This window comes from Martes martes (assembly GCF_963455335.1).
Source record: "Martes martes genome assembly, chromosome: 2".
In the NCBI taxonomy this organism is placed as follows: Eukaryota; Metazoa; Chordata; class Mammalia; order Carnivora; family Mustelidae; genus Martes; species Martes martes.
This window is the reverse complement of record NC_137889.1, coordinates 191,243,958-191,270,386: the sequence shown is the minus strand read 5'-3', so window position 1 is coordinate 191,270,386 and position 26,429 is coordinate 191,243,958. Positions and strand designations below refer to the sequence as shown.

Below are 26,429 nucleotides of genomic sequence, written 5' to 3'. Positions count from 1 at the left end.
ACTGAAGCAGATAGATACACAGACAACTGAAATTCAATGATCTTTGGCATATTAATCATAGTACTATCATAATGATTTTCTAAAGAGTATCAAGCTCTGTGCTACACATAGAGAGGTGCATATATGTGTACTACATATCACATATATATTATATATATATATATATGTGATGTGATTTAATTGTAATATACACATATATTGCAATTAAATCCTTACAAATATCCATATTTTACAGATAATTCAATTTAGACTCAAAGTTATAAAAAAGCTTGTCAAGGGTCATATACATACAATGTAACGTTGCTAATATTTAAACTCGAGTCTGTGTGACCTTGAAGTCTATGCTCTTCTAACCAAAGAGAAGATAATGTGTGTCCACATGGACTGAAAGAGTTAAGAACCAGCACCATGGAGAGTACAGTAATGAGGGGGAAAAAAAAAAAGTAGTGAATTAAGATGTGGCTAATATCAGTTCGGATTACCTGAGATTGCACACAATACACTTAAGGTGTCCTCAATCCTTGAGAATGGTCAGTTAGGTAGAGAGTATTACTCAAGAACGAGAAAGGCAGTGCCTCAAGTCTGCTCTCACCAGAGCAACAGTGAGAAAGCTTAGGTGTGTTACCAGACTCAATTCCCAGATTCTGTACTTAATACTGGCTGGTTGTAAGATTTTAAGCATATTACTTTGCCTTGTATTTATAAAATGGAAATGTTAATGCACTGACTTCATATCATGATTGTGCTAATTAAATGATATGGATCTGTGTAGCATTCTACTCCCTGACTGGCACTAGTGAACACGATAAATAACGTCAGTTTGTTTTATTATAATGACTACTGTTATTATCTCTATGTGATGTGGTTATAAGAGAACATGTTTGGTGATACAGTGGCAGGATGGTGATAATCATAAAATGACAATGGAAAGGAATGTGCTTTAAAATATAATCTAATATGGGCTATGATTATAACCCGAAAGTCTAAGTTTTCATATTACAAAATAAAGAAACAGCTTTCTAATCATCCCTGAAATCAACCATTTAGAGTTACTGTTTTTCTGGCTTTCTTTTTCTTCCTGCTCTGGCTTCTGAAAAAAAGGCCAAGCCCCATTCTGATTTTGAAATTGAGATTGCCAGATAGCTAGGACATAAGAATAAATGCTAGGGATGATGAAGTAATTCTGTAGCACTGATCATAATAAACTAAGAAGAAAAAATATGGGAGCTACACATAGACAAATAAAAATAATGTAATATATGATGGTATGAAATATATCTGAGAGTTTGCCTGGGTGAAAGTTTTAGAAATAAGTTATATTTTTAAAGGCCACTCTTTACCAGATAATTTTGGGCCTAAATTTCCTATTCTGTGAATAAAGAATTTTGACCCTAATGTCGACATTTGAAATTGTTTAAGTTGAGACACAGTAAGACATTTACATACTGAAAATTAGGGACAACTAGATGACTGCTTTTGCAAAACGAACTGTACTAACCAGTTGCTTTTGCTAATTCACAGAACTTCAATTTAATAGTTTTTTTAAAATTTATTTATTTGATAGAGATCATAAGTAGTCAGAGAGGCAGGCAGAGAGAGAGAGGAGGAAGCAGGCTCCCCACTGAGTGGAGAACCCGATGTGGTGCTCGATCCCAGGACCCTGGGATCATGACCTGAGCCGAAAGCAGAGGCTTTAAACCACTGAGCCACTCAGGCGCCCCACAGAACTTCAATTTAAAAACAAACAAACAAACAAAAAACCCAACAGTATTTCATGGATATGAATTGAACACTTACAAAATGGTTTGATTCATTTTAATTCTCAGTGTACAATTTGCAGAAAACTGGTTTAAAGCAACTGCATGACCCATCTGTTCTTTATTCTTAATTGTATTTATATTAATAGCTAAAAATTAGCTAGGTCCTCTACTCCAAGTACTCTTTCTCACAAATCATCAGGGCAATTTTTTAAAATTTCCTCTGTTTTAAGGCAAATTATAGTTTCCAAACACTTGTTACAGTTAATCTCTCTACATCTATCTATGCTTTTTAAAGAACTACATTGTTAATGTTTTCTTAAACTCAAATTATGATCAATCTGGGCAGTAATTCTGTGACTATATTGAGGAATAAATTTTCCTTTTGTTGTAGTTCTTTGATTTTTAAAGAGAAAAATGTAATCACTAACGCATTTATACTACATATAATGATTTACTCTTCATTCTAAAATAGTACATATTTAATGTGTAGTTTTTCATCATATCAAAGGAAATATAATTTTGTTATATAGCCAGTATTGTTTTCTGAGTTACTGAACTAAGATTTAATGTCCAATGTTAGAAGGAGAAATGTTCATAACAGAAAACACTATTTTTACCTTAGCTGTCAAGGCCAAGACCCTGAGCCCAGACGTTGAATGTACTTTCATAACAAAGGTTGTGTTGGATGCTTTTATCCCTTCATGGAAGTTTTATTGCATTAAGAGGAACATATTCCCTTTGTGATTCATAACTGGACTTATTTTATGACCATACAGACATGAGGTAAACAAAACAGCTTTCACTACCTGATTCTAGAAATAATGGTTACTTCGAATCAAATGCTCAGAGCATAAGGTTTTCTTTCAATTACAGGATAAATCATCTAGCTTAATATTTAAACACTACATCCCTTCTACCAAGGCAATAAACATATTATCACAAATAATGTTCAGAAAAGCACCTGGATCAAACCACTCAATAATGAAGAAAAAAACACTAAAGGCTGACACAAGATTATTTCATGGTATTTCATCAATATTTAATTTTATCATATTCAACGTAAAATAAAGTGTAAAGGCCTAGATGTCATCAGATTCCAACAATTTGTACAGAAAAATTATCTGCGCCTAAAATGAGAGAAAATATAAGTGGGACATTTGGATACCTTTTAATTTAGAGAAGGTAATATATGTCCTTTTATCAATATATGTCCTTTTATCAATATATGTCCTTTTATCAATAAACAAGTGCTAAACTTCATGTGTCTTTAGTAAGAACGCATGTGTCTATAGATTTCCCTTTTCATACAATTTTCCATAGTAAATTTATTCTCAGAAGCATAGATATCTAGCTTTCTCTAAACTTATAAAATAATTACAAACACTAATTTTGCTTGTTAACTCTTAAATCTTTGTCTAATTAAAAAATTAATCAAGTGGGAAATATGTAAACAAATATCAAACGTGTTTTGACCATAAACATACTCTGCCATATATATCCTACACACACTATTATTGAAATGTGCTGATCTGAATTGATTCATATTTATTTGTTTGGGAGAGCAGAATTGCCTAACACCTTAAGTAGCTATTGAAATTTTAGAGAGGTGAAAAATACCTAGTAAAACTGATAATTAAAATAAAATTCTAAATTTATGTATTACCTTTATTATGGTAGAGGAGTTCAATGCATTAGAAACTAAGGAGAAAAAATAACCTCTGCTTTGAGAGATATCGTGAATTCTATTATCTCCAGTAAATATTCATCCTTATATAGATAGGTGGAAGAAGTCTTTCAAGAATTGCCAAAATTGTGTCTTCCTTTTAATGGATATTCAGCTAGACATACAAAGTGATAATATTATGATTTACAACTGTCCACAGTTGAGGGGGTCATGTGTCAGTCCATTCCAAACCACAAGGAGCCTCATATTTTAGATACTATATCTTAAGCATGTCCAAGTTGCCAAGTTGGAGAAATACATCATCATACCATTGTAGAATGTTTTCTAAGAATACTCTGCAAAACTCTTGCTATTTAAACTTGTGAAGCTAAAATTAGTTTAGTTTAACATTTTATCTTATGAAACATATAATTTATCAATTAATAATTGTGAATTAAAGATTATTGAATCAACATGCTTTACTTGAGCAAGACAAACATTCCATCCTAGCTTATCTCATAAATTGGTTATATTGATACATCTTTTCTTCAGTAAAATTTGAGTATTTTCTAACTTTGCTAGCTGTTAGTTATAAAGCCTATAAGTTCTAATCTTAGAAGTAAACCAGGAAGAGATATAGGTATAGAATACATTTTTACCATATTTTAGGATATTCCCCTCTGTTCTGAAGTTCAGGGAAGGTGATAGTTTCTTATCTGAACTATGGGAGGTCGGTATTATAACTGGTCATTGACACTGTATGATACAGCATTTCTATAAAATAGAGACTATATTTTGTATAAAAGATGTGTGAAAGCTACAGATGTAGAAACATTAAAATGTTAAAGTAATACAATCCTCAGCAGTTTCTAAAGTTATACATCTGTATTTTATTTTTAACTGGATAAAATTGTATTATATATGTTTAGTCTTTTACTGAGGGACCTTGATTTTTTGTCGCTACACAGACAAGACACACACATTCACATACACAATACTATTTTTATTTATTTTTTAAAATTTATTTATTTATTTTTTGACAGACAGAGATCACAAGTAGGCAGAGACGCAGGTAGAGAGAGAGAGAGGAGGAAGTAGGCTCCCTGCGGAGCAGAGAGCCCAATGTGGGGCTCAATCCCAGGACCCTGGGATCAAGACCTGAGCCAAAGGCAGAGGCTTTAACCCACTGAGCCACCCAGGCGCCCTACAATGCCATTTTTAAATTGTCATTTTGAGTGGTTTTTAGAAAAAAATGTATATTAATACTAAACAACATCAATTAATGAAACCTTAAATATGTGCCTGATAATGTATAAGTAATTTGCTCCACCTGACTGAGTTATTTAATGGCATAATAGCAATGAATGAGTTTTAATTATGTATGCACGTCCAGTGTCCAGTACGTTTCATGACACATAAGCCTGACTCATTACATATATTGAACAAATGAATACCTAAAGGATATGTAGCAATTAATTTTACTCTTCATTTATAAATATCATATAATTTATTGGGGCTTCTATCAATATTGGCAAGGCTAAATTATAAATGTAAGTATAAATAGAGATAGAGATTTAATTTGTTTATCAATAGCAGTCTTGTTCTGGACGAAGTCCTCAAGATGGCAGCAGAGTAGGAGGACCATAGGCTCCTCTTAGCCCACAAACGCAACTAGATAATTACCAAATCATCCTAAATACTCCAGAGATCTGCCAGAAGACCGACAGAACAAATTTCATAACTAAATGGAGAGAAGGGGTCATTTGTCATTGAAGAAGGTAGGAAGTGTGGAAATGTGGTTTAGAGGAGAAATAGATCACAGCTTCTGCAGAGGGAAAGAGCTGTGGTCATGGTGAAGGGCTAGGCAGGGAGGATCACAAGGGGAATGAACAAATAGAATGTTTTCCCACAATCGTTGGTTTGGAAAACAAGAGGAGCTGAATACCATGAGTTCTCACAGCGGGACTTAAAACCTGGAATTTTAAAGGTTGGTGGACTTAGCTGGGATACAGCCAGATGGGGTACTGTCCTACTCCTGGAGAGAAGGCTGGCAAACAATCCAGGGCAGACAGCATGGAAACAGCAATCTGAAGAATGCCTGGGGAACACATTGGGGAAATTATTTACTCTTTTGGAGAGGAGAGCATCCCTGAGAGGCAGTGTTCACAGAGATACTTCTTCAGGAACAAGGAGGCTGGTCAGCACCATTTCCTTGTCCTGCCCTTCAGCACAAACACGGAGCCACCATGACTGGTGGGAGGCGGCACAGTGCTGAGGTTGGTTCTCACCTTGCTTACACCAAGCCCACCCCCCTGCTCTGATGAGACTGCCCTTCTCAGTTACGCTTGTCTCAGTTTCACTGCAGCAGGCTCCTCCCCCAGAAGGCCAACACAAACCCTGCCCACTCCAAGTCTCCCAACCAGAGTTTGGCCAGGCCTCCGTTCTGGTGGAGTAGGTGTCCGATCTCATTCTACAAGTAGACCAGAGCACATCTAGTTAAAACTTGCCACATTTGGGCCAGGGACTAAACAGTGCCTACAGTGGGCAAGGAGAGCCTCTGCAGATGAATGGTGTGAAGAACAGAGCAGCCAAAACACAATAGCAGAGTGCACACAGCACATACCAGAGAAACTCCCTGAAGTGCCAGGCCCTGGGCAACACATGACCTCTTCATAAAGCCATTGCTTTCAGGAGCAGGAGACATAACTGGTTTTTCTAACACAAAGAAGGAGGCAGAGACTTAAACAAAATGCCAAGACAGAGGAATTAATTCCAAATGAAAGAACAAGATAAGGCCACATCCAGAGATCTAAGCAAAATAGATATAAGGAACATGCCTAGTGGAGAATTTAAAGCAGCAATCGTAAGGATACTCATTTGGTTTGAGGAAAAAATAAAAGACTTTAGTGAGACCCTTACCACAGAGATAAAAGAGCTAAAAAAGACTCAATTAGAGAAGAATCAATAAGTGAGATTAGAAACGGGCTTGATGCAATGAACAGCAAGCTGTAGGAAGCAGAGGAATGAATTAGTGACTTAGAAGACAAAATAATGGAAAAATTATGAAGCTGAACAGAAGAGAAAATGAAGAATTATGCCACACAAGGATAGACTTAGGGAACTCACTGACTCCATTAAATGTGATAACATTTGTATTATAGGAGTCCCAAAAGAAGAGAGAGAAAAGGGAGCAGAAATTTTATTTCAAGAAATAATAGCAGGCACCTTCCCTAATCTGGGGAAGGAAACAACATCCAGATCCAGGAGACACAGAGAACTGCCATCAAAATCAACAAAAGCAGGCCAATACCAAGAAATATTATAATTAAATTTGTAAAATATAGTGATAAAGAAAAAAAATCTTAAAAGCGTCAAGACAAATAAGTTCTTAATTTATAAGATAAAACATGTAAGGGTAGCTGGAGATTTCTCAGCAGAAACTTGGTAAGCCAAAATGGAGTGGAACAACATATCCAATGTGCTAAATAGGAAAAATCTGTGGCCAAGAATATTCTATCCAGCACGGCTGTCATTCAGACTAGAAGAACAGATACAAAGGAGAGACGAAAAGTAAGAAAGACAAGAAAGGATCTGAGAAAATCTCCAGAAACAATGACAAGACAAGTAATAAAATGGCAATAAATACATACCAATTAATAATTACTTTAGATGTAAATGGACTAAATGTTCCAATCAAAAGACATAGGGTATTAGAATTGACAAAAAAACAAGACCCATCTATATGCTGCCTACAAAATACTCGTTTTATTTTTTTAATTTTAATTTAAATTTTAATTTTTTTGAGAGAGTGGAAGTGCATGCACATGAACTCATAAGCAGGGAGGGGCAGAGGGAGAGGGAGAAAGAGAATCTAAAGTAGGCTCCATGTTCAGTTTGGAGCCTGACTTGGGGCTCAATTTGATGACCTTAAGATTATGACCTAAGCTAAAATCAAGAGTTGGACACTTAACTAACTAGGCCACCCAAGCACTGCAAGACTCATTTTAGACCTAAAAACACCTATAGATTGAAAGCGAGGGCCTGGAGAAACATTTATTATGCAAATGGGTATCAAAAGAAAAGTCAGAGCAGCAATACTTATATCAGACAAACTTGACATTTTTTGTTCTTGTATTGTTTTTATCCTGCTTTGGTATCATTGTGGTACTGACTTCATGGAATGATTTTGAATAGGTTCCCTCTATTCCCTTATTTAAGATTTTGATAAAGATTGTCATCAACCATTTTTTAAAAAGTTTGGTAGAATCCACCAATGAAACCATGTAGTCTTGGGCTTTTCTGTGCTGAGAGATTTTTGATTCCTAATTCAACTTTCATCCTTGTTATTGGTCTAAGAAGATTTCCTATTTCTTGGAGTCAAGATCATGATTCAATTGTCATAACTTGTGTGTATTTTTTTTTTTGTAGTTATCAGATTTTTTCCTAAGTTATCTGCTTTGTTGGTATATCATTGTTTATAGTAATCTGTTATCATACTATGCATTTTTGTGGTTATCTGTTGTATTGTTTTTTCTTCCATTTCTTATTTTGTTTTTTGTCTTTTTTCCCCCTTAATGTCATTAAAGCATTGCCAAATTTATTTTTTTAAAGACTAATCATTATTTTCTTTTAATATTATGTTGTTGTTTATTCTTGTCTCTATTTATTTCTGATTTTTCTTTGTTATTTCCTTCATCTAGTAAGTTTCAGGTAGATCTCTTCTTTTTCTGGTTCCTTGTAGTTTAATGTGAAATTGTTTATTTGAAACTTTTTTTTCTTAATATGAGCTTATAGCATAAATTTCACTCTAAAGTTTGTTTTTGCCATATCCCATAGGCTTTGGAATACTGTATTTTTTTCTTTTGTTTTGAGACATATTTTGACTTGCTATTTCATTTCTTATTTGGCTCATTGCTTTGTACAGAAGTGTGTTGTTTAATACTTACATATTAGTATTTAATATTTACAATGTAGATTTTCAGCTTTGTTTTAGTTTTGATATTTGGTTTTGTATCACTGTGGTTAGAAAATATAGCTGGTATGATTTCAGTTTTCTTGAATTTGTAATATTTGTTATGTCTGTTTTTATGTAATTTAACCAAGGAATTCTTCGGTTTCTACTCAAAGAAAATGTATATTCTATTTTTCTTGGGTGGAATATTTTAGATATATCTTTTAAAACCATGTATTCTGAAGTATGCTTCAAGTAAAAATGGTCTTTTTGGAAGAAAAAAAATAACTGAGGGTAATCATTTAAAATAAAGCATATCAGAAGGGAGGTAGATGGGGGGATGGGTGAAATAGGTGATGGGGTTTAAGAGTACACTTATGATGATGAGCACTGAATAATGTATAGAATTGTTGAATCTTATATTGTACACCTGAGACTAATATAAAACTGTATGTTAATTATTATTGTAAAAAACTGTAAAATTTTTATTTTAATTCAAAATGGTATTATTTTCTTCTCAGATATTATTTTCTAATATTAAAATCAGCCTTATTGCTTTCTACCATTTTAAGTTATATTCAAACTAGCCAGGAATTTTAGATTCTTGACTAGGCTCTTTGTCCTATTTCTATGTGTAAGCATTCAAGAGATGTTGCTAAATCTTAGAGTTCCTACTTTAAGATCTATTTTAATGTACCATTGTTTTAACTCATTACCTATTTTTTTATACTGAGCATACATTTTAAATATAAAGATCTGTTTTCATTTTTAAATTTTGGTGTAAGTATTAAATTGTTTTGCAACTTCTTGATAGCATGTTGTGTTATGCTGTTTTTCTTAATAAACACATCTTTTAAATTTGGGTTAAACTATCCTATGGCCACCTCATTTTGAAAGATCCGCTTAAAAGTAAATTTGACTTTGCTTATATCCTCTGGTAATTCATCTGTAATAGAACTGTAGTAAAAATCTTGTCAAAGTGATTGTCTTTCATTCCTATAAAACCCAATCAGATAAATCTAATAACATTTTTGAAGATTAATTGTATCTTAAACGATATAGACAAAAACAGGCAGTGCATATTCTATTTAAGATGATCTGTATATTTTAATTGTAGTGAGGAGAGTAATAGTATTCTAAATTACTAAAACAGTATTTTCTACATTATTATTTTTTTTCTTGGTGACTGTGCTCTGTTTCTGGACTTTGAATTGTAAAATGAATTCACTTAGGTATCCAAAGGGTGATGGACCTTTACGACAAAAAAAAAAAAAAAAAAATTTTGGACACATTAGAAGTAATCTAATTGGTAATTGGTAATAAGTATAAGAAAAACCCTATGGGCATCTGGGTGGCTCAGTCATTAAGCGGCTGCCTTCAGCTCAGGTCATAATCCTGGGGCCCTGGGATCAGGTCCTGCCTTGGGCTCCCTGCTCAGTGGGGAGTCTGCTTTTCCATCTCCCACTCCCCCTGTTTGTGTTCCCTTTCTGGCTGTCTCTCTCTCTGTCAAATAAATAAATAAAATCTTTAAAAAAAAAGTATGGGAAAAACCCTAAATTATCAGGTTAATCACTTTTGGTAATTTTTAGAACTTTTTAAGATCTTCTAATTAGATTAGGCAACACCTTTTCACAAATTCGACAATTGAAATTCATATATTGATGACATGCTTTTTCTGTTTAGATTTTTAAAACTATTTTAATAAATTTAATTAACTTCCTTATTTTCTAAGTGATAAATATGAGAGCTGGAATGTTGGCAGGTTTTGCAAAACTTCTAAAGTAGCCGACATCAATATAGGACATATTATTTACTTGCCAAGACTTAATATTTAAATAATTTAGCTTCATCAGCTTTTATTAAGTTCTGCTATGTCATGTACACTCTGAGAAGGACAGAAATGTACTATTTACACAATAAATACTGATGAATATGTACTCAGTACAATAAATTATGCTACATATAATGAAAATCAAGTGAACTATTTCCATTCTTTAGAATGTTTATACAGAGTTTTCCAACTCTGTATAAAGCAGGTGAGAATTCATACACATAAAATTATGGCAAAATTTGTGCTATATGCCAAAGACAGATGTTTAATAAATAGTCTGTAGCCCTGAAAGATGTGTAAGGAAAGAGTATGTAGCAATGGAGATCATCACAAACATCATGTAAAAGGTAGCACGTAAAAAGAACCTTGAAGCATGGACAGAATAGGAATTATTAGAAACATTTTACTTAAAAAAAAAAATAGTTTCCTTTCCTCCAAGTCAGTCTCATGAAACGTAGGATGCAGTTTTTGTCTCCAACTCCTTGTTCAACTTAAATGGACTTGCATAATATTTTCTAAATAATTTTTAGGTAATGTACAATTGTCATTTAGAAATAATTTCATTCCAAAAGCTTCCTTTATTTTAAATGAAACATACAGAGTTGGAGTTTAAAGAAATATTACCATTCATCTAAATAATTATTTGTTCAGTGTTGTCATGATTAAAACGCAAAAAAGATCAATTTTGCTTCTTTTGATTATTAGTTTTTATTTATTGTCTCCCTAAATACGTTGTAGCTTTAGGGTGTCAAGAACAATTTTTATATTCTGACCACAGTACAAGTATTTCTTGCCACAGTGTGTGACAAAAGGAGTGCCATGAAAAAATAAGTACCCTGTGTTTTCCAAATGCATTTAGAGTAAATCCAAATTCCTTATCAGGGACTGCAAACTTTTTTTCCCCAGTAACTTACACTTCTTGTCTTTTTTTTTTTTTTTTAAGATTTTATTTATTTATTTGACAGAGAGCACAAGTAGGCAGAGAGGCAGACAGAGAGAGAGGAAAGGAAGCAGGCTCCCTGCTGAGCAGAGAGCCCGATGCGGGGCTCGATCCCAGGACCCTGGGATCATGACCTGAGCCGAAGGCAGAGGTTTTAACCCACTGAGCCACCCACGCGCCCCCACTTCTTGTCTTTTGGCTGGGATGTTTTTCCTGAAAAATTTAGGAACAGATAACAGAGTTTCTCAAATGCAAGAAATTATAAATAGATTAGTATGGTTGGAGATAGTGAGAGTGGGAAGAGACCACATTTGAAGGAATTCTTAGATATTGTGTGGAAACTTGTAGACTTTGCTAGCATTTTGTAGTAAAATTAATTGGAGTTTCCCAAAAAGGACATGATCAAATGCTGTTGAGAAGGATGGAAACAAGATGACTGCAATCTTAACAAAAACAGGTTCAGGGGAGTGGATTGTGCCAAGGTGTGATTTAAAATAGGAACTAGAGATGCATGTATGGAAAAGTAATTTAAGAAATTGTGTTCTTCAGGGAAGCAAAAATAGTAGCTACAGGATAAATTGAGATCAAATGAGATTGATAGTTTATGGTTATTATCTGTTTTCTTTTGCGTCACTTTGTTTCCATTGAAAAATTCTGGAATATTGTATTGGGCTCATGTGAATGACTAGGTGAGAGGAAGAGAGAGACCACGGACAGACAGAGACAGAAATTGAAAGAAAGAGACTGAGAGAGACTGAGCATGGAGAAGGGATAGTAGACACTTGAAATATTACCCACAGAGGATAGAGATGAGGTTCCTAATTAAAATATATTTTCCTTAGATAGACTCAAAAATACCTGTGCATTTTAATGGGAAGAAAGGTAGAGAGGGTGGCTACAAGAGCATTTAGGTTTGGAGATTTGGTGGCAGGAGAAAAAGCAAGTTCCTCTAATGACTTCCATTTTCTCAGCACAGAAACAAATGTAACCAGCTAGGAATCACAAAAGAACAGAGCTTCTAAGGAGTAAGGAGAGAGAGAAGAAGCTGCAAAATCCTCATGTTGATGCTGAAAACTAAAGTTAACTAAGAAAATAATACTAAGATTGTCTAGCAGCATTGTATGTACCATTTGGATTTCAGTCCATGATTTGAAGGCAATGAATAATTACATATATTACATAATTAATAATTACATATATATGTAATATATATATATATATATATATATATATATATATATATGTAGTTTTTTCTTGGATAATATTGAGTACACTGCTTTCCTCCCTAGATCTCTATTTGGATTTCTTTAGCCACCTCAAATTAAAGAACGCTTCAAACTTAATTATTATCTTCCTCCAAATACATTTCACATCGAACATTCTCTGAGAAAATGGCCCAGTAGTTCCTGTGCAGTTTAAGCCAAACACCTCAGAGTCATCCATAGGACTTCCCCTCTCACATCTGACCATTAAATATATCATGAAACCTCGTTGATTTTACCTCAGACTGATCACCTGAATTCACCTACTCTCATCTATGACCACTGAAACCACGCTTGTTAAACAAGAGTCTTTTTCTGCACAGTGCAACACTGGCAAAAGGACCAATTGCCTCCATCCCTGCTCCTCTCCATTCCGTTATCCACAGTGCTACACTGTGATCTCTCAAACATCATTGTCATCCTCTTATTTTCCTGCTTAAAATTTTATAGTGACCTCAAATAATAAAAACTAGAAGGTGTGGTCTGGTGTCCTTTTCCCTGTCTAACTTTATCTCTGCCACTTTAATTGTACTATCACCGTTATCAATTCTTCAGTTTCTTCTATCTCCTTATTTCTTCCCTGTTTTGGTCCTTTGCAAAGAGTTTGCCCTTCTAATGCAGTTGAATACACTCTAATTGTCCCCCTAATGTAAAATGGATATGCTTCCTTTTTATTTATTTATTTTTTTTAGATTTTATTTATTTATTTGACAGAGAAGAGATCACAAGTAGGCAGAGAGGCAGGCAGAGAGAGAGGAAGGGAAGCAGGCTCCCCGCTGGGCAGAGAGCCCAATGCGGGGCTCGATTCCAGGACCCTGGGATCATGACCTGAGCCGAAGGCAGAGGCTTAACCCACTGAGCCACCCAGGTGGCCCTTAATTTTTTTTAACATCTCAGCAAAGACTCAGCTTCCTAAGGAAGTCTTTTTTTGACATCCCAATCTAAATTAGATGTCAATGTTCACTTCCATGCTTTCTTTTTTTCTAGCATAACAATATTTATAATTAATCATGCAGTACTTTTAAGACTCACAAAGGAAGAGCCATTTCTATCTTGTTCACCTCTGTAATCTAGTACAGAGCAAAATTTTTGGCCTATTACACCTGCTGAAAGCATTTTGTTGAACTCCTGACCAGAAAGATACACTTATCTACTTTTATTTACATTTATATTAATTGGTTTCCAAAGTTTCCATGGAAGGTTACTAAGTGTTACATATGATATCACAATAAGTTTTTAGGTTAAAAGGCATTCAATAAAATAAAAGAACTGACTTTTGTTTCACAAATGATCATCAAATTCCAAATATGCAGAATTGTGGATTGACACTTCATGTCTTTGAAAAGTAAATAGTGTTTAAAGTGAAAATGGTTTTGCTGAAGATGATAAAAGGAGAAAAAATGGATAACTTAGCTAAGAATGGTACTGACTGCTACAACAATCCTATTATAAGAAAAATAATATTTTAAATCTTTTCCTAACCATTTAACTACAAGAATGTCCCTAATACTATCAAAAAAGCTCTTCTTATCTTTCAAATACCTTCACATTCTCTCTGAATTTATAAGAGCATTAAGGCTTTGCTATCGCTATAATTAGATCTACTGAAAAAGTACCTTCTCATTTTTGTCAATTCCTGATTATTCATGGTGATGGCAGAAAGCCTTAGCATGGATTACTAAAACCCCAAATCATTTATAGCACATGAAAATTAGCCCAAATTCATTATGTCTATCAAAAACCTCTGTTGAAATATCAGTTCACCTTTGAGCTTCAGCAAATTTCCACTGATGCTTGAATAAATGCTCTTAAGTGTATGTACTGAGTTTTGAAAATAGAAAAAAATATACAGTTGATTAATTTTATGTAATCTAAACCCTAAAAAGTAATCAAACCAACAATTTGGTGTCTTTGGCCCATATTGGACAACTGGAAAGAAAGTTTGACTTTATTAGCCATTGAGAAGAAAGAAAGACTCAAAAGGTTAGGGAATGAGCATCATAAAAAGATTTATTTTGTAAGCACTTACTTGAAGACTAACAGAAATGTTAATAAAAAAATCCAGAGCACATTTCCTTTATGTGATTCTGAATAGTTCAGTTACAATCTTCATGCCATCTCATTCATTCATTTATGCATTACGTGATAATTTATAATCACCTACTGTGGTCAAACACTGTGAGAATTATTATGAGTGCAAAATTAAATAAGACACAGTTTCTACCCTTTGTAGATCATTACAATTTGTACAGTATAAGTATGACTGATATTAGAATAGATGAATGTCGAGTCAAATAAAAGTCCTAAAATGGAGTAAAATGTGAAGTAAATGCCTATCATCTGACTCCTCTGAAGTCAATATAATGTGAATGATACACCAGCTCTCTATGCAGTCTCCCAAATCCAACAAAATTTGTGAAGCTCTTAACGTCCACCAATTAATTAATTTATTAATTCAACAACTAATTTTTGAGGACCTACGATGTCCCATACCACTCTATAAACGTAGGGTAAAATTATTATTTTTCCACAAAATTCTGTTAATAACACCATAAATGAAAATTATATTCAAAGCACTGCTCCAGTTTTAAATACATATAAGTATTTATCTTTTGTAATATAATTTCTTATAAGCTCCTGCAACATAAAGATCACTAAAAATACACACAGTCCAGACATGTTTAATTTAAATACTTAAATATTTGATTATCTGAATGAATAACCGGGTATTTATGATTCAGAAGCTTATGAAACATTTTTGAAATTAGTGGCAATATTGTGTTATATGTAATCTGTGTATACTAGTCAAAATAATGACATTATTCACAAAACAAACACTGCATCTGTTCCAGGGAAAAGCTTAGTCTCTTATTTCTTTTGACAGTGTGCAGACCTGGGTTCTTCAAAGCCTCACCTCACAGCCAGAGCTGCAGCAAATGTCCACCTCACAGTTATACCCATGAGGAAGCTTCAACCTCTTGTGTCTGTGAAAAGGATTATTTCAGGAGGGAGTCTGATCCACCCACAATGGCATGCACAAGTAAGGAAACCCACTGATATTTGGTGATATTCACCGCTTTGAAGAGAGAGCATGATGGAGCCTGTTACATCCTGTTACTATTTTCCTTAAAACAGGCATAATGGTTAATCTTCCAAAATAGTTTTTTTTTTTAACTAAATTTTGATTTTCTTAAGTAAGCACTGAAAAGTTGGAGTCTCTTTTATTACTCACTGTTAGAAGCATTCATTTTCCCTAATTTCAAATTCAACATCGGGGACAGAGAATTTTTTCTTTTATTTTGTAATTTCTTTTCATGTTCATGACAGGTAAACATGACTTTGATAAACCCATTTTCCTTTTCACCGTAAACTGTTTTTTTTTCAATCTTTGTTCTCTCCCGAGCCAGGCTTCTGATCACATAAACATGTAATAAATGTTGTTTTTTTTTTTTTCTTTTGACCTAACTTCCCCCACTAAACAACAAAAGCCAATGAGAAGGTCATTTATGAAAGAAGACAGGAAACACTTCAAGAACATGGGATACTGGGGGTTGGCAAGTCAGATTTAGGAGTCAAATAGAAAAAATCTTTAGATAAGACTTTTAAGCAGTTACCATGGTTCTTATAAGTGAGGGTCCTTTACGATTATTAATTATATGATTCTATAATCATATAATTAGAATGATGAATAGTAAACATTTAATTTCAACATTTACAGTGAAAGCATCCACATCCAGCAACGTTTTGGTGTTTTAGTTTTTCTAGTATTTGACATATTTCTTAGAAGGAAATGCACTTATGTATTTGTTTGCTTGATAAAAATACTTTTGTAAGTTGTCTGTATACAAAGACTCTATAGCAAATCAAACCAAAACTCAGAATGGAGGGAAGAAAGGGTATCCCCTCTCTGCGTTAAGATTCGGTATCCATGACCTTGCCTTATTTTACTATTTTTGATCCCAGCAAACTGCAGTTGCTCTCAAAGATGATGACAAAAAGTGTTGAAATCTAGTATTCATTCTAGTATGAAATTTAACACACATACAGTTGTTTTAATCAAATGACCACAAACTGAAGTTTTATCTGAATTTTAGCTTCTGAATTTTATAGTGTCAGCAAGACATATTTTCATAATTTCTTGTATTGATATTAGCTTTGCATTATGAAAGATCATTCTTTTATCACAAGACTGATCATTTTATGGGTTTGATGATTACTAATTGTAAATAATTCCTTTTCAAGTAAGTAAATGACAGTATTATATACACTTTTAGGAGGATGCATTTGAGTAGAGGAGATGTAAACTATGACTGAATGTGATGTGTTTTGTTTACAGCAGAGATTATTTTAATTATCAGAGCAAAAGAATGCCCAGAGAGTAAAGGGGAAATGTGGACAGACAATAGAATGAATTAGGGAGAGAAATAGGGAGAATTAGAAACTAGGAATAGAATTAGGGAGAGAAAACCGTATCTTGAATTATCTTTTAAATTTCATTAATTTCCTATAGTTATTTTAAGTGGCCCAGCCATGATCTTTCTCTTTCTCAGCATAAACTTCAGTCTCCCTTTCTGTAAGTTTGCTAGGTTTGGGGTGATGGAAAGCCTGTGCTCTGGTGTCAGGGACTGCTTCGTCCCATTATAGGACTTGAGGCTTCAAATTTTCTCTGTTTCCAAGTGTGTGAATTTCTAGTACTGTGTTTCAAAAGAACACTAATTTGTATGCATTTCTTGAAAACACTGTTGGGACTTGTGTAGATCATCTTTCTAATATATAATCCATGGGTGTGTTTGTTCCGTTTTAGTTGCATTCGTAACGCCACAATACTGCGTATGACCCCCATGCATGGATGGCTTGATTGATGTTCACATGTTCACATGAAAGTCTGGAATTTTGCTTTCCCTGGGCACTTTGGAATGAAATTTATGGTTCAACTTCTAGTAATTTTTGAGATATATATATATATATATATATATAAAATATACATTATAAATACATAAATCTGGAAAATAGAGTGTTATAAATTTAGAGGAAAAGAAAAAAATTCTGGTTAATCTGCTTAAATGAAGGGACACTTCTCGTAGCTCTCATAGCTCTGTTTTGGTTCTTTCTCTTAGAAAGGCTGTGAAATTTCATTAGGTTACTTTTTAGGTACATGCCAATCTGAGCCTCTACTTTTTTACTTCTGCTTTAGGGCTTCACTTGAATTTGAGTTTTATTTTGACATTAAAAGGCGTATTCATCCCTCCCAAGTTTTGAGGGGCTGTTGGTAGAGAGTCAGAAGGAAAGGAAGAGTCAGACTCCAATTTTTTTTTTTTATTTTAACAGATTTAGGGAAAAGGTGTTAATTTGGTTATATTTCAGATGTCAGGGAGAAAAAAGTTTGATGTCTTTCTGAGCTAGACATATTTCAAGGATATTTTACCTTTTTCTCAGAAGTAAACCTGTAACCTTTTGATTTCAAATGACATTTTCTCTGTAACTTTCCAGTATTAAATAAGCTTAAGTTTACAGTTAAAAAAAAAAAAAAAACTTATGGATTTCCATCTTAAGTAACTGCTTTACATTGAAGTGTTTATATTGAAGCTTTATATTGAGGTTGTATGTATGGAAAACTCACAGGGTTCGATCAGAGATATAGTTGAGGTAGGGATTATTTTGCCAAAAATGGCAACTCTTAGATTTTTGGGGTCAATTTAAATGGCATTTTATAAATACCATGTAACTTTTTTATCACTTTTAAATTTAGTCTTCAACAGTCATGGCTTAATAAATGTTAGTTAGAAATTAATATTAATCTCTATATTTAAAACAACGGATATTAAGAGAACTAACCTATGTCCTTCCAAGTAGCTTAATTTACACTTATGAACCATTCGACACCATGGTTCATTCTATTCCTTGTCGAGAAGTTTTACATATTAAGTCTGAAAAAAAAATGTATTTTTACCTTGGGAATGTGTGACCATATACATTAACAACTGATTGATGTTATAATAGATTGAAATATCTGAAAATCAACTGTAGAGACAGATATTATACGATTCCTTTTTTAAAAGACTTTTTGTTTTAGAACAGTTTTAGGTTCACAACAAAATTTAAAGGAAGACACAGAGACTTCCCATATAACCCATGCCCATATACATAAAGCCTCCATCCTTATCAATCCCCAACAGAGTGGTATAAAATTGTCACAACTGATATGGAATTAACTTCAGTTCTCCTTAATAAGCTAATTATTCATATCAGAAATAAAGTAGTATACAAATGGATATTGTTTTTTATTTATATATAAATTTGTTCTGCTGATCCTTCAAGATCTGAACACTTTCATTCATTCTCTTATAGTGTTTTTGAGAGTTATTTTTAAAATAAATTTCTGATTTCCAATTAAGTAAAATTCACAATTTGCAGAGCCACAGTATTAAAACAATATCAAAGTAAGTGAAGTTTCATTACACATTGCAGTGTCCAGCTACTTAAATTCTAGTTTCTTCTTGACTTGTGGGGAATATTTCAAATGGTGTTAGTGATTTATCTGTGGATATGCAATTTATTTTGAGGTGAGCTCAGGCTATTTTACTTGCTGCAGAATTTGTAGTCAAGAGCCACACTGACAAATCCTATTTTCACTTGTGCTCATTGCTTAGTAAATCCTTCATGTGTACTTCCTAGGTTTCTGGGACAGATCTCAATAAGGAAGTAATCAGTTCAATCCCCAAGGAGAATTTTTCCTTGGACTTGTCAAAGGACTTACCACTGTTCGAATATAAAATTTTTTATCTAACATTATTTTTGCATACACGGTGTTACTCCATCATTCTTTATATGTACACTAAGCAAAACATCTGTTTTATCTAAACAAGTGGTTATAACAATGCCAGGCTAAGTTATTTCTATAGGGTGTAAGTCCCACTATTGTCCCAACAAAACTATAACAAGATTTTTTCAAAGATTATTACAAATTGATGATTCTTGCATTCTCCCCATTTAAGAGACTGATTGCAAATCAATTTTTTTTTTCCTTCAGACCAGGGATTTGTGTAGTAAACAATGCCTAATTTTATCATCTTAAAATATGTTTTTCTCACTTTACTTTGCAAACCAGGACCCCCCTCAGCTCCTCGGAATGCCATCTCAAATGTTAATGAAACTAGTGTCTTTCTGGAATGGATTCCTCCTGCTGACACTGGTGGAAGGAAAGATGTATCATATTATATTGCATGCAAGAAGTGCAACTCCCATGCAGGTGTGTGTGACGAGTGTGGCGGTCATGTCAGGTACCTCCCCCAGCAAATCGGCCTGAAAAACACCTCTGTCATGATGGTGGATCTGCTCGCTCACACAAACTATACCTTTGAGATTGAGGCAGTGAATGGAGTGTCCGACTTGAGCCCAGGAGCCCGGCAGTATGTGTCTGTAAATGTAACCACAAATCAAGCAGGTAAGTGTGATGTCCAGCCAAATCATGTACCTTAGGCCAAGCTCTGTCAATTATCTTCATAGCTAAGTGAGGGCTGAACCGCGTGAGATCTGTAAGAGAACTTCCCGTAAATTACAGGGTTAGAGCTTAAAGTCGACTATATCTCCAAATGTTTTATTTAGTTTTAAACAAGTAATGGCTAAGGCTTTCTTAGTAGACTCATCCATGGGCGGGGGCAGGGGGAGATACGCTTCAATTGAATTTTTTTTATTAAAAAGACATTGCTGGCTCAAGTTAATTTGTAGCAAAAATTTTTACCTCAAATTTCACACATGCAATTATGATCGCTCAAATCTACGTATTTTGTTGTTTTGTTTACTTTTAATTTTTTATTTATTTCATTAATTTAGCAGATAACCAAGCAGGTCTATTTGCTTGTTTATTTGTTCATTTGGCATCGCAGCTGAATTTTCTTTGCACATTGAAATAAGCTTTTCTTATTATTTCTAATATTATTATTATAAAAATGTAAAGAATGAAGTTTTATTTGATAATCCACTTATCAAAATTAGAATAGCTGAACTATACTTGAAAACACATTTATGTTCCATATGAGGATCTTGGAATTACTAGGGAGTAATTATTAAGGAGTAGGGAACACAGTTCTGCTTGAGCTACTAATTCCCCCCTAGATTCCTAGATTCCCCCAGATATTCAATTTTAAGTAAACAGAGAACTTCTTTTCTGGTAAAATGAAAACCAAGATAAACTATAGTTAAATTAATAATTCAACCTATCATGTGGCGGAAATCATTCAAAGACTATGGGTAATTTATGACTTGTTTTTGTCCACAACAGGTATGTGGGTGGGATGAGGCATTAAATAGAACTTCCCTCTATTCCCTGGCCACAGTTCTTAGTCCATGGGCAGAAACTTGTCACTTTATTAGTACCCCAGTTGGACTTTTTTCAGTGAGGACATCCTTGCCAGTGTTCTTATGAAGAAACAAGAGGTGTTCAACTGAATCAAATTGGACTTAATTCATACACGTTAGTATAAGCTTGTAGGTTGTAGAATGACTGGGTTAATAAGAGAATGCTGTTGGTAACCATGTCTTAGCCAAAATAATTTGAATTACTGAATGTGTTGGGTAAATCAAGTCATTACCTCTTGAGAATAAGAAAATGCATGTAGTTAAATTCATAGTTCCTTCTGATTGATTAAACTGAGGGAAATATTCAAGAGCAGCTGGGATGATATGAAAGTAGTTGAGTAATTCACTAAGAATCATTCTAAATATTCTAGATATTCTTATCCATGTTGAATAGATGTCCACAGCATTTTTTTTAATTCTGTGAGAGAAAAGTTTGCACACATATATGTCACCTCCCTAAGGAAATCCTTTATATTTTTCTTCATTTGCTCCCGAACCTAAGGTGGAAGTAATAAAAGTGTTAAAGAGCTGGATAGGAATAGTGAAAATTAAGTTTTCCTTCACTCTAGACTCAGCTGCTGGCAATACTGGTTTAAGTCGATATTCCGTCACAGTATCTAGTCACAAGTGTTCAGTAAATGTGGACTGCCTTCCCACATCAGAAAAATACTGACTTTATAACATGTGATTTCAGGCTTCTCATGCAACATCTTTCAACTTTACTTGGTTCTGTGTATGAGTCTTCCATTAGTATATTGAAAACATTTTGAACAATCAGTAAGAGTTGTATTCCTCAGGGAGAACGATTTCTGGCTTGCATAACCTCAACTTACTTGAAAGATACTTCTCTGATGAACTAGGTATAGGAAATGACTGTATACTTTAAAGATAATGTACTTAATAAATATTTGCTCTAGTTGTCTTTGACTTGCTAGTCTGTTCAGACTGCAAAGTGTGCTTTTTTGATGTATAAATACCTTAAATACCATGAAGGAATAATTTTCATCCAGCTGTTCAAAGCGCGGCTATCATATAAAATAAGCATTTGTATTCAGAGCAGACATTTTGGTTGCTGCTTTTTTTCCAAGTTCTCAGGATACACTTACAGTAAAAGCCTTGTAAACCTATATTAAAAAAAAAATCAAAACAAGAAGAGATTTTTCTTAGTATCTGACCATTCTAGACAACCAAGCCTCAATTTGCACAAAAATTGTTAACTTCAAGTAGCTGTTAAGAAGTCTTATATTTAATATCACTACTGCTGTACATTTATCAAGTGCCGACATTATGGAAAATGGGTTGTAATAGTTACTTTTTAATATTTGAATATTTTTAAGCATTAAATTGAAGCAAATTATTTGTGCCTTATGTGTTTTTTATATAAAATTTCTTTCAGCAGATTTTAACTTTAGTTTCAAACTTTTTTAAGGAGGGTTTTTTGAGAAATGTGTTTCTTTTGTAATAGATTCATTTCAGATTTGTAATTTATTTTGGCATTTTCTGACTTATTTTTGTGACAACAACAAAGTGTGTTGTTGACTAAAAGAAAAAAAAGCCAACCTAAAATAGATTAATACATGTTTTATTAGGTGTCTTACTGAGGACTATAGCCCAGGAGATAGTATTTTAAATTGCTAGAAGAACTGTTCCAAAGCATGTCAGTTTACAGAGCATCATATGCCAAAAAGGGAAAGGATACCCATCTTTGCAGACAGTTCTCCATTGTATAGTTGTGCGTCCCTTCAAGGTATAATTCTTTTGGTTGTAGAAATTAAGGTTTACTAATTTCCACTTAGGCACGGGAGAGACCCTTATGCTGTCGTAATACATTCTGTTTCTATCATATCGGATTATTCAGGATTATTACTGGCCAAAAATAAGAACTGGTCTTCCAGTTCTTATTTTTGGTTTCTCCTTGGGGTCATTTGAGATGGTCCAAGAAGGTTGACATCAGTCATCTTTTGCAATTTTAGTGCACAGTCTGAAATGTCCAAATTCAACATTATATTTGTAAAGTACCAGAAGAAAAACTAGCAATTTTTTTTCAAGATGAGAATCCTGCATTAAGCTAGGAACTGAAATTGATTAGGTAACCCTAGCTGACTGGTCTATAAAAATAAATAACGATTTTGTGCTGAAGATAGTGATCAAATGACAAATTTATGGATGTTTATACAGTATTTAAAACACTTTCCCAGTCATTATATCATTATGGCGCCCACCTTATTCTTGCAAGATGTTGTCTAAATTTAAATGGTACTTTTTTACAAGGTAATTTAATAATAAAATCAAAATATAAAGTTTTGGGGCACCTGGCTGTCTCAGTTGATGGAGTATGTGATTCTTGATATCCGGGCTGTGAGTTTGAGACCCATGCTGGGGTTAGAGAGTACTTAAAAAGCAAGGCAAAACAAAAAACTCCCCAAATATAAAATTTTAAGAAAAGCTGAGTACTAGAATTAGTTGGTCTTTACGGTCCTTGTAAAATGCAGCAAATAATAGTGAGGTTGACGGGAAAGCATTGTAAAATTGTGAAGGTTTTCATGGTCAAGAAAAAGAAACACATCTGAAAAGGATAAAAAAAAGAGAAAAAAGTAATTTACATGAAGATAAAGAAATGCTGTCTGTGGAGGAGGGGAAAAACATAGGAAAATACAATGGAGATATGTTAATTATGTAAAGAACTCTTTTAACAAATAGGTTGCAAAGTGGATAAAATGATGAAAATGCAAACCATGAATTTTTTAAATTCTTAAACTTAGAAAAGGGATGTTGAGTGAGTTCCTCCACCTTCTTAGTGAGTTTATGTCTGTTTTATGCAATACATTATTTCAAAAAGTTGAATTACCCATTACTCATTCCTTCTAAAAACAAGTATTTAGATTATTTATGTAACAACACTTCTGTTGTTCTTCTGTTTTATTTGTTTATCTAAATATCTATCTCCTAGTTAGGTGGATGGATGGATGGATGAATAGATAGATACGTAGATAGTTAGAGAGTGAGTGATACATCAAAACATAGTGTGAAAATTAAAAATTCTGTTAAAAGCGAATATTTTTAAATTTCATTATTCACTCACAAAACAATGTGCATTATCATATTCTCCTATGAACATATTGTTCAAGTTTCTATTTTAAAATAATTTTGCTGTAGGCATATGACATCAAGTGCTAAAATTCAAAATTTTTAAAGTATATACAAATGTATATTTTATCCCAAGAAAGAATAAGCTTATTCTAACCAAAAACAAACAAACAAACAAACAAAACCCTCAATTACTAATATTTTAATATGCAAAGGTACAGAATTCTAATTCTGAGGTAAAATAGACCAAACTTTGTTTTGAATCAATCTTAGGCCCTTGGTTTCTGTCTTCAGAGGGTTCGGTTGACATGACGTGAGCTGCAAATGCAACACACATTTTGGTGGGGATGTCGCAACCTGTCCCAGACTATCAGAGATATCACTAAGATCGTTTCTTGGCCTTTTGGCTAAGATCAAGTACAGAAATATCCCTAAGAAAGATGCCCCTATGTTTTCAAGGTTTTTATTCCTTGGTTCTTGCAAAGGTGTCTGGGGTAAGTGATAATCCCATTTAATCAAATATTTTCAGCTTGATGCCATTCGTGTAGTTGACCAGCATGATATAGCTTAGGATATTGGGATGACCAGGATCCCCTGAAGACTGAATTATGCTGTAGAGCTGGAAATTTAAGAGAATGCTAAAATGAGATGGTAAAAGTAGGTTGTTGCCCTTGCCAAGTGGCAACAAATGTTTTCTGGTGGTTTCTGTGTATTGAGATGTTTAAAAAGTTTATCGTCATCTATTAGACCATTACTAAACAATGGTAAAGATATTTATTGATTTTCAACAGTGGAGAGACTATATTAGGTGTATTTGTAATCACCACCTGATTAAATACATATTTTGACAAGATTAGTTTGTCTTCTACTCAAACTAAACAAGTCATTAAAACTCATAATCCCCACTCTTTATTCTTCCATATTTTTTATGGTGGCACTAATTTCTGCATTCCCCCACAGATACAATAAAGATTTGTGCTTCCTCTTTTGGTAGGATGGAGATATTTTAATTTGGCCATTACTATAGTTTTACAGATTTTACTTCATGGGCCTCGGAGACAGAGGTTTCTTCCAAGTGCAAGGTAAATCTTCCAACTATATACCAGTGTGTGACCTGAAGAAAGAATCAAAGATGGGATGGAGAAGGCATCAATGTGCCAATGGTACTGTGGGCTCAGAACAACAACTCATTGATCACCTTACCCCCATCATGTCCACTCAGATCAATGTTTCTCAGTGGTATTTGGAATTCACAGGGATTAATGTTAGCTCAGACACAGTATTCAATAACCGTGAAAGATCTGGGCATTTACCCCTCCCCCTGTCCATTTATTTAGAAATGGTCAGAAATACCTTTCAAAGAAGCTAAAAGACAGATGTCGAGTTTTAACGTATGTTGCTATTGCACAATCCTTTTTTAAAGACAATCACCTTTCTCTTCATTTAAGGGACTGTGGGTACGTACAGATCTTCCTGGATTTATGATCATCTTCTATCACGATAAAACCATTTTCAGTTGGAAATATCTAAGTCAAAAATACATTTAATACACCCAGCCTGCCAAACATCAGAGTTTATCTTAGCCTATCTTAAATGTGCTCAGAACATCAAAATTAACCTATAGTAGGGCAAAATCATCTGACACAAAGCCTATTTTATAATGAAGTGTTGAATAACTCATGTCATTTATCAACTACTGTACTAAAAGCAGAAAAAAAAAAAATCAGGGGGTTGCCTGGGTACAGAATGCTTTTAAGTGTTGTTTGTTGTTTACCCTCGTGACTGTGTGGCTGACAGGGCTGTGGCTTACTGCCCAGCTTCGTGAAAGAGTATCACCAGCCCAGGGAAGCATCAAAATTCTAAATTCTAAGTAAGGTTTCTATTGAATGTGTATCACATTTGCAACATTATAAAGTAAAAAAAAAAAAAAAAAAAAAAAAAAAAAAAAGTAAGTTGGACCATCTTACGTCAGGGACCATGTATAAGCTAACTCAGGTCTAGGATTTGGTGATCTACCATGACTTACCAGCTCGCTAAATTTTGATTTGTATTTCTCAGACCTTCATGTCGTTAGTGGCACAAATCAAATGGCCCATAATTTTGGTCTTTGAATGCCAGCGTACTAGACTTTTTGCCATCCAAATCCTGCTGCCTATTATGAAATTCATGCCCACCTACTTCCGATGGCAAGTGCTACTGCTTGGCCTCTGCCACCCCTGAACCCTATAGAAATCAATAAATTATTTCACTGCAGCTTCAACTTTTGTGTTAAGTATAAGGGACAGAAATTATAGAGATTTTGTTTATGATTGTGGCACTGCCATGAATTTATTTCTTGTCATTATGATAAAGAAAATGTCCCTGGGCCCTTCCTGAAGATGTGGGTAGTTTCACAGTTCTTGAAATATAAATCCACTTTAACACTTCTTTTTCAGCACATTGTTTAACTCTCTCTTCTACATTAGAACAGGAATTCACAGTTTTTGAATTTATTTTAACTTTGGACACCTTTCAATCCAGATTTTGGTCAAAAAATTAAAGAAACATTTAGCACTTGTGCCAATGACCTGGAAAAGT

The 26,429-nt window shown here is 33.8% G+C and overlaps 1 protein-coding gene across 10 annotated transcripts in view; it reads left to right on the top strand.

The window, feature by feature from the left end:
* EPHA5 (EPH receptor A5) overlaps positions 1-26,429 on the top strand; it is a gene marked incomplete at both ends in the record, with an annotated part of 340,499 nt that overhangs the window by 156,615 nt on the left and 157,455 nt on the right. For 4 of the 10 annotated variants that reach the window (XM_080797655.1, XM_080797653.1, XM_080797654.1 and 1 more), the window contains 2 exons: positions 15,292-15,447; positions 19,516-19,851. The exons of 4 other annotated variants lie outside the window; for them this stretch is intronic. In XM_080797655.1, coding sequence (XP_080653781.1) covers positions 15,292-15,447; positions 19,516-19,851 — 492 coding nt within the window. The remainder of the gene's footprint in view (positions 1-15,291; positions 15,448-19,515; positions 19,852-26,429) is intronic. 2 more of the 10 variants (XM_080797657.1, XM_080797656.1) reach the window with 1 other exon arrangement.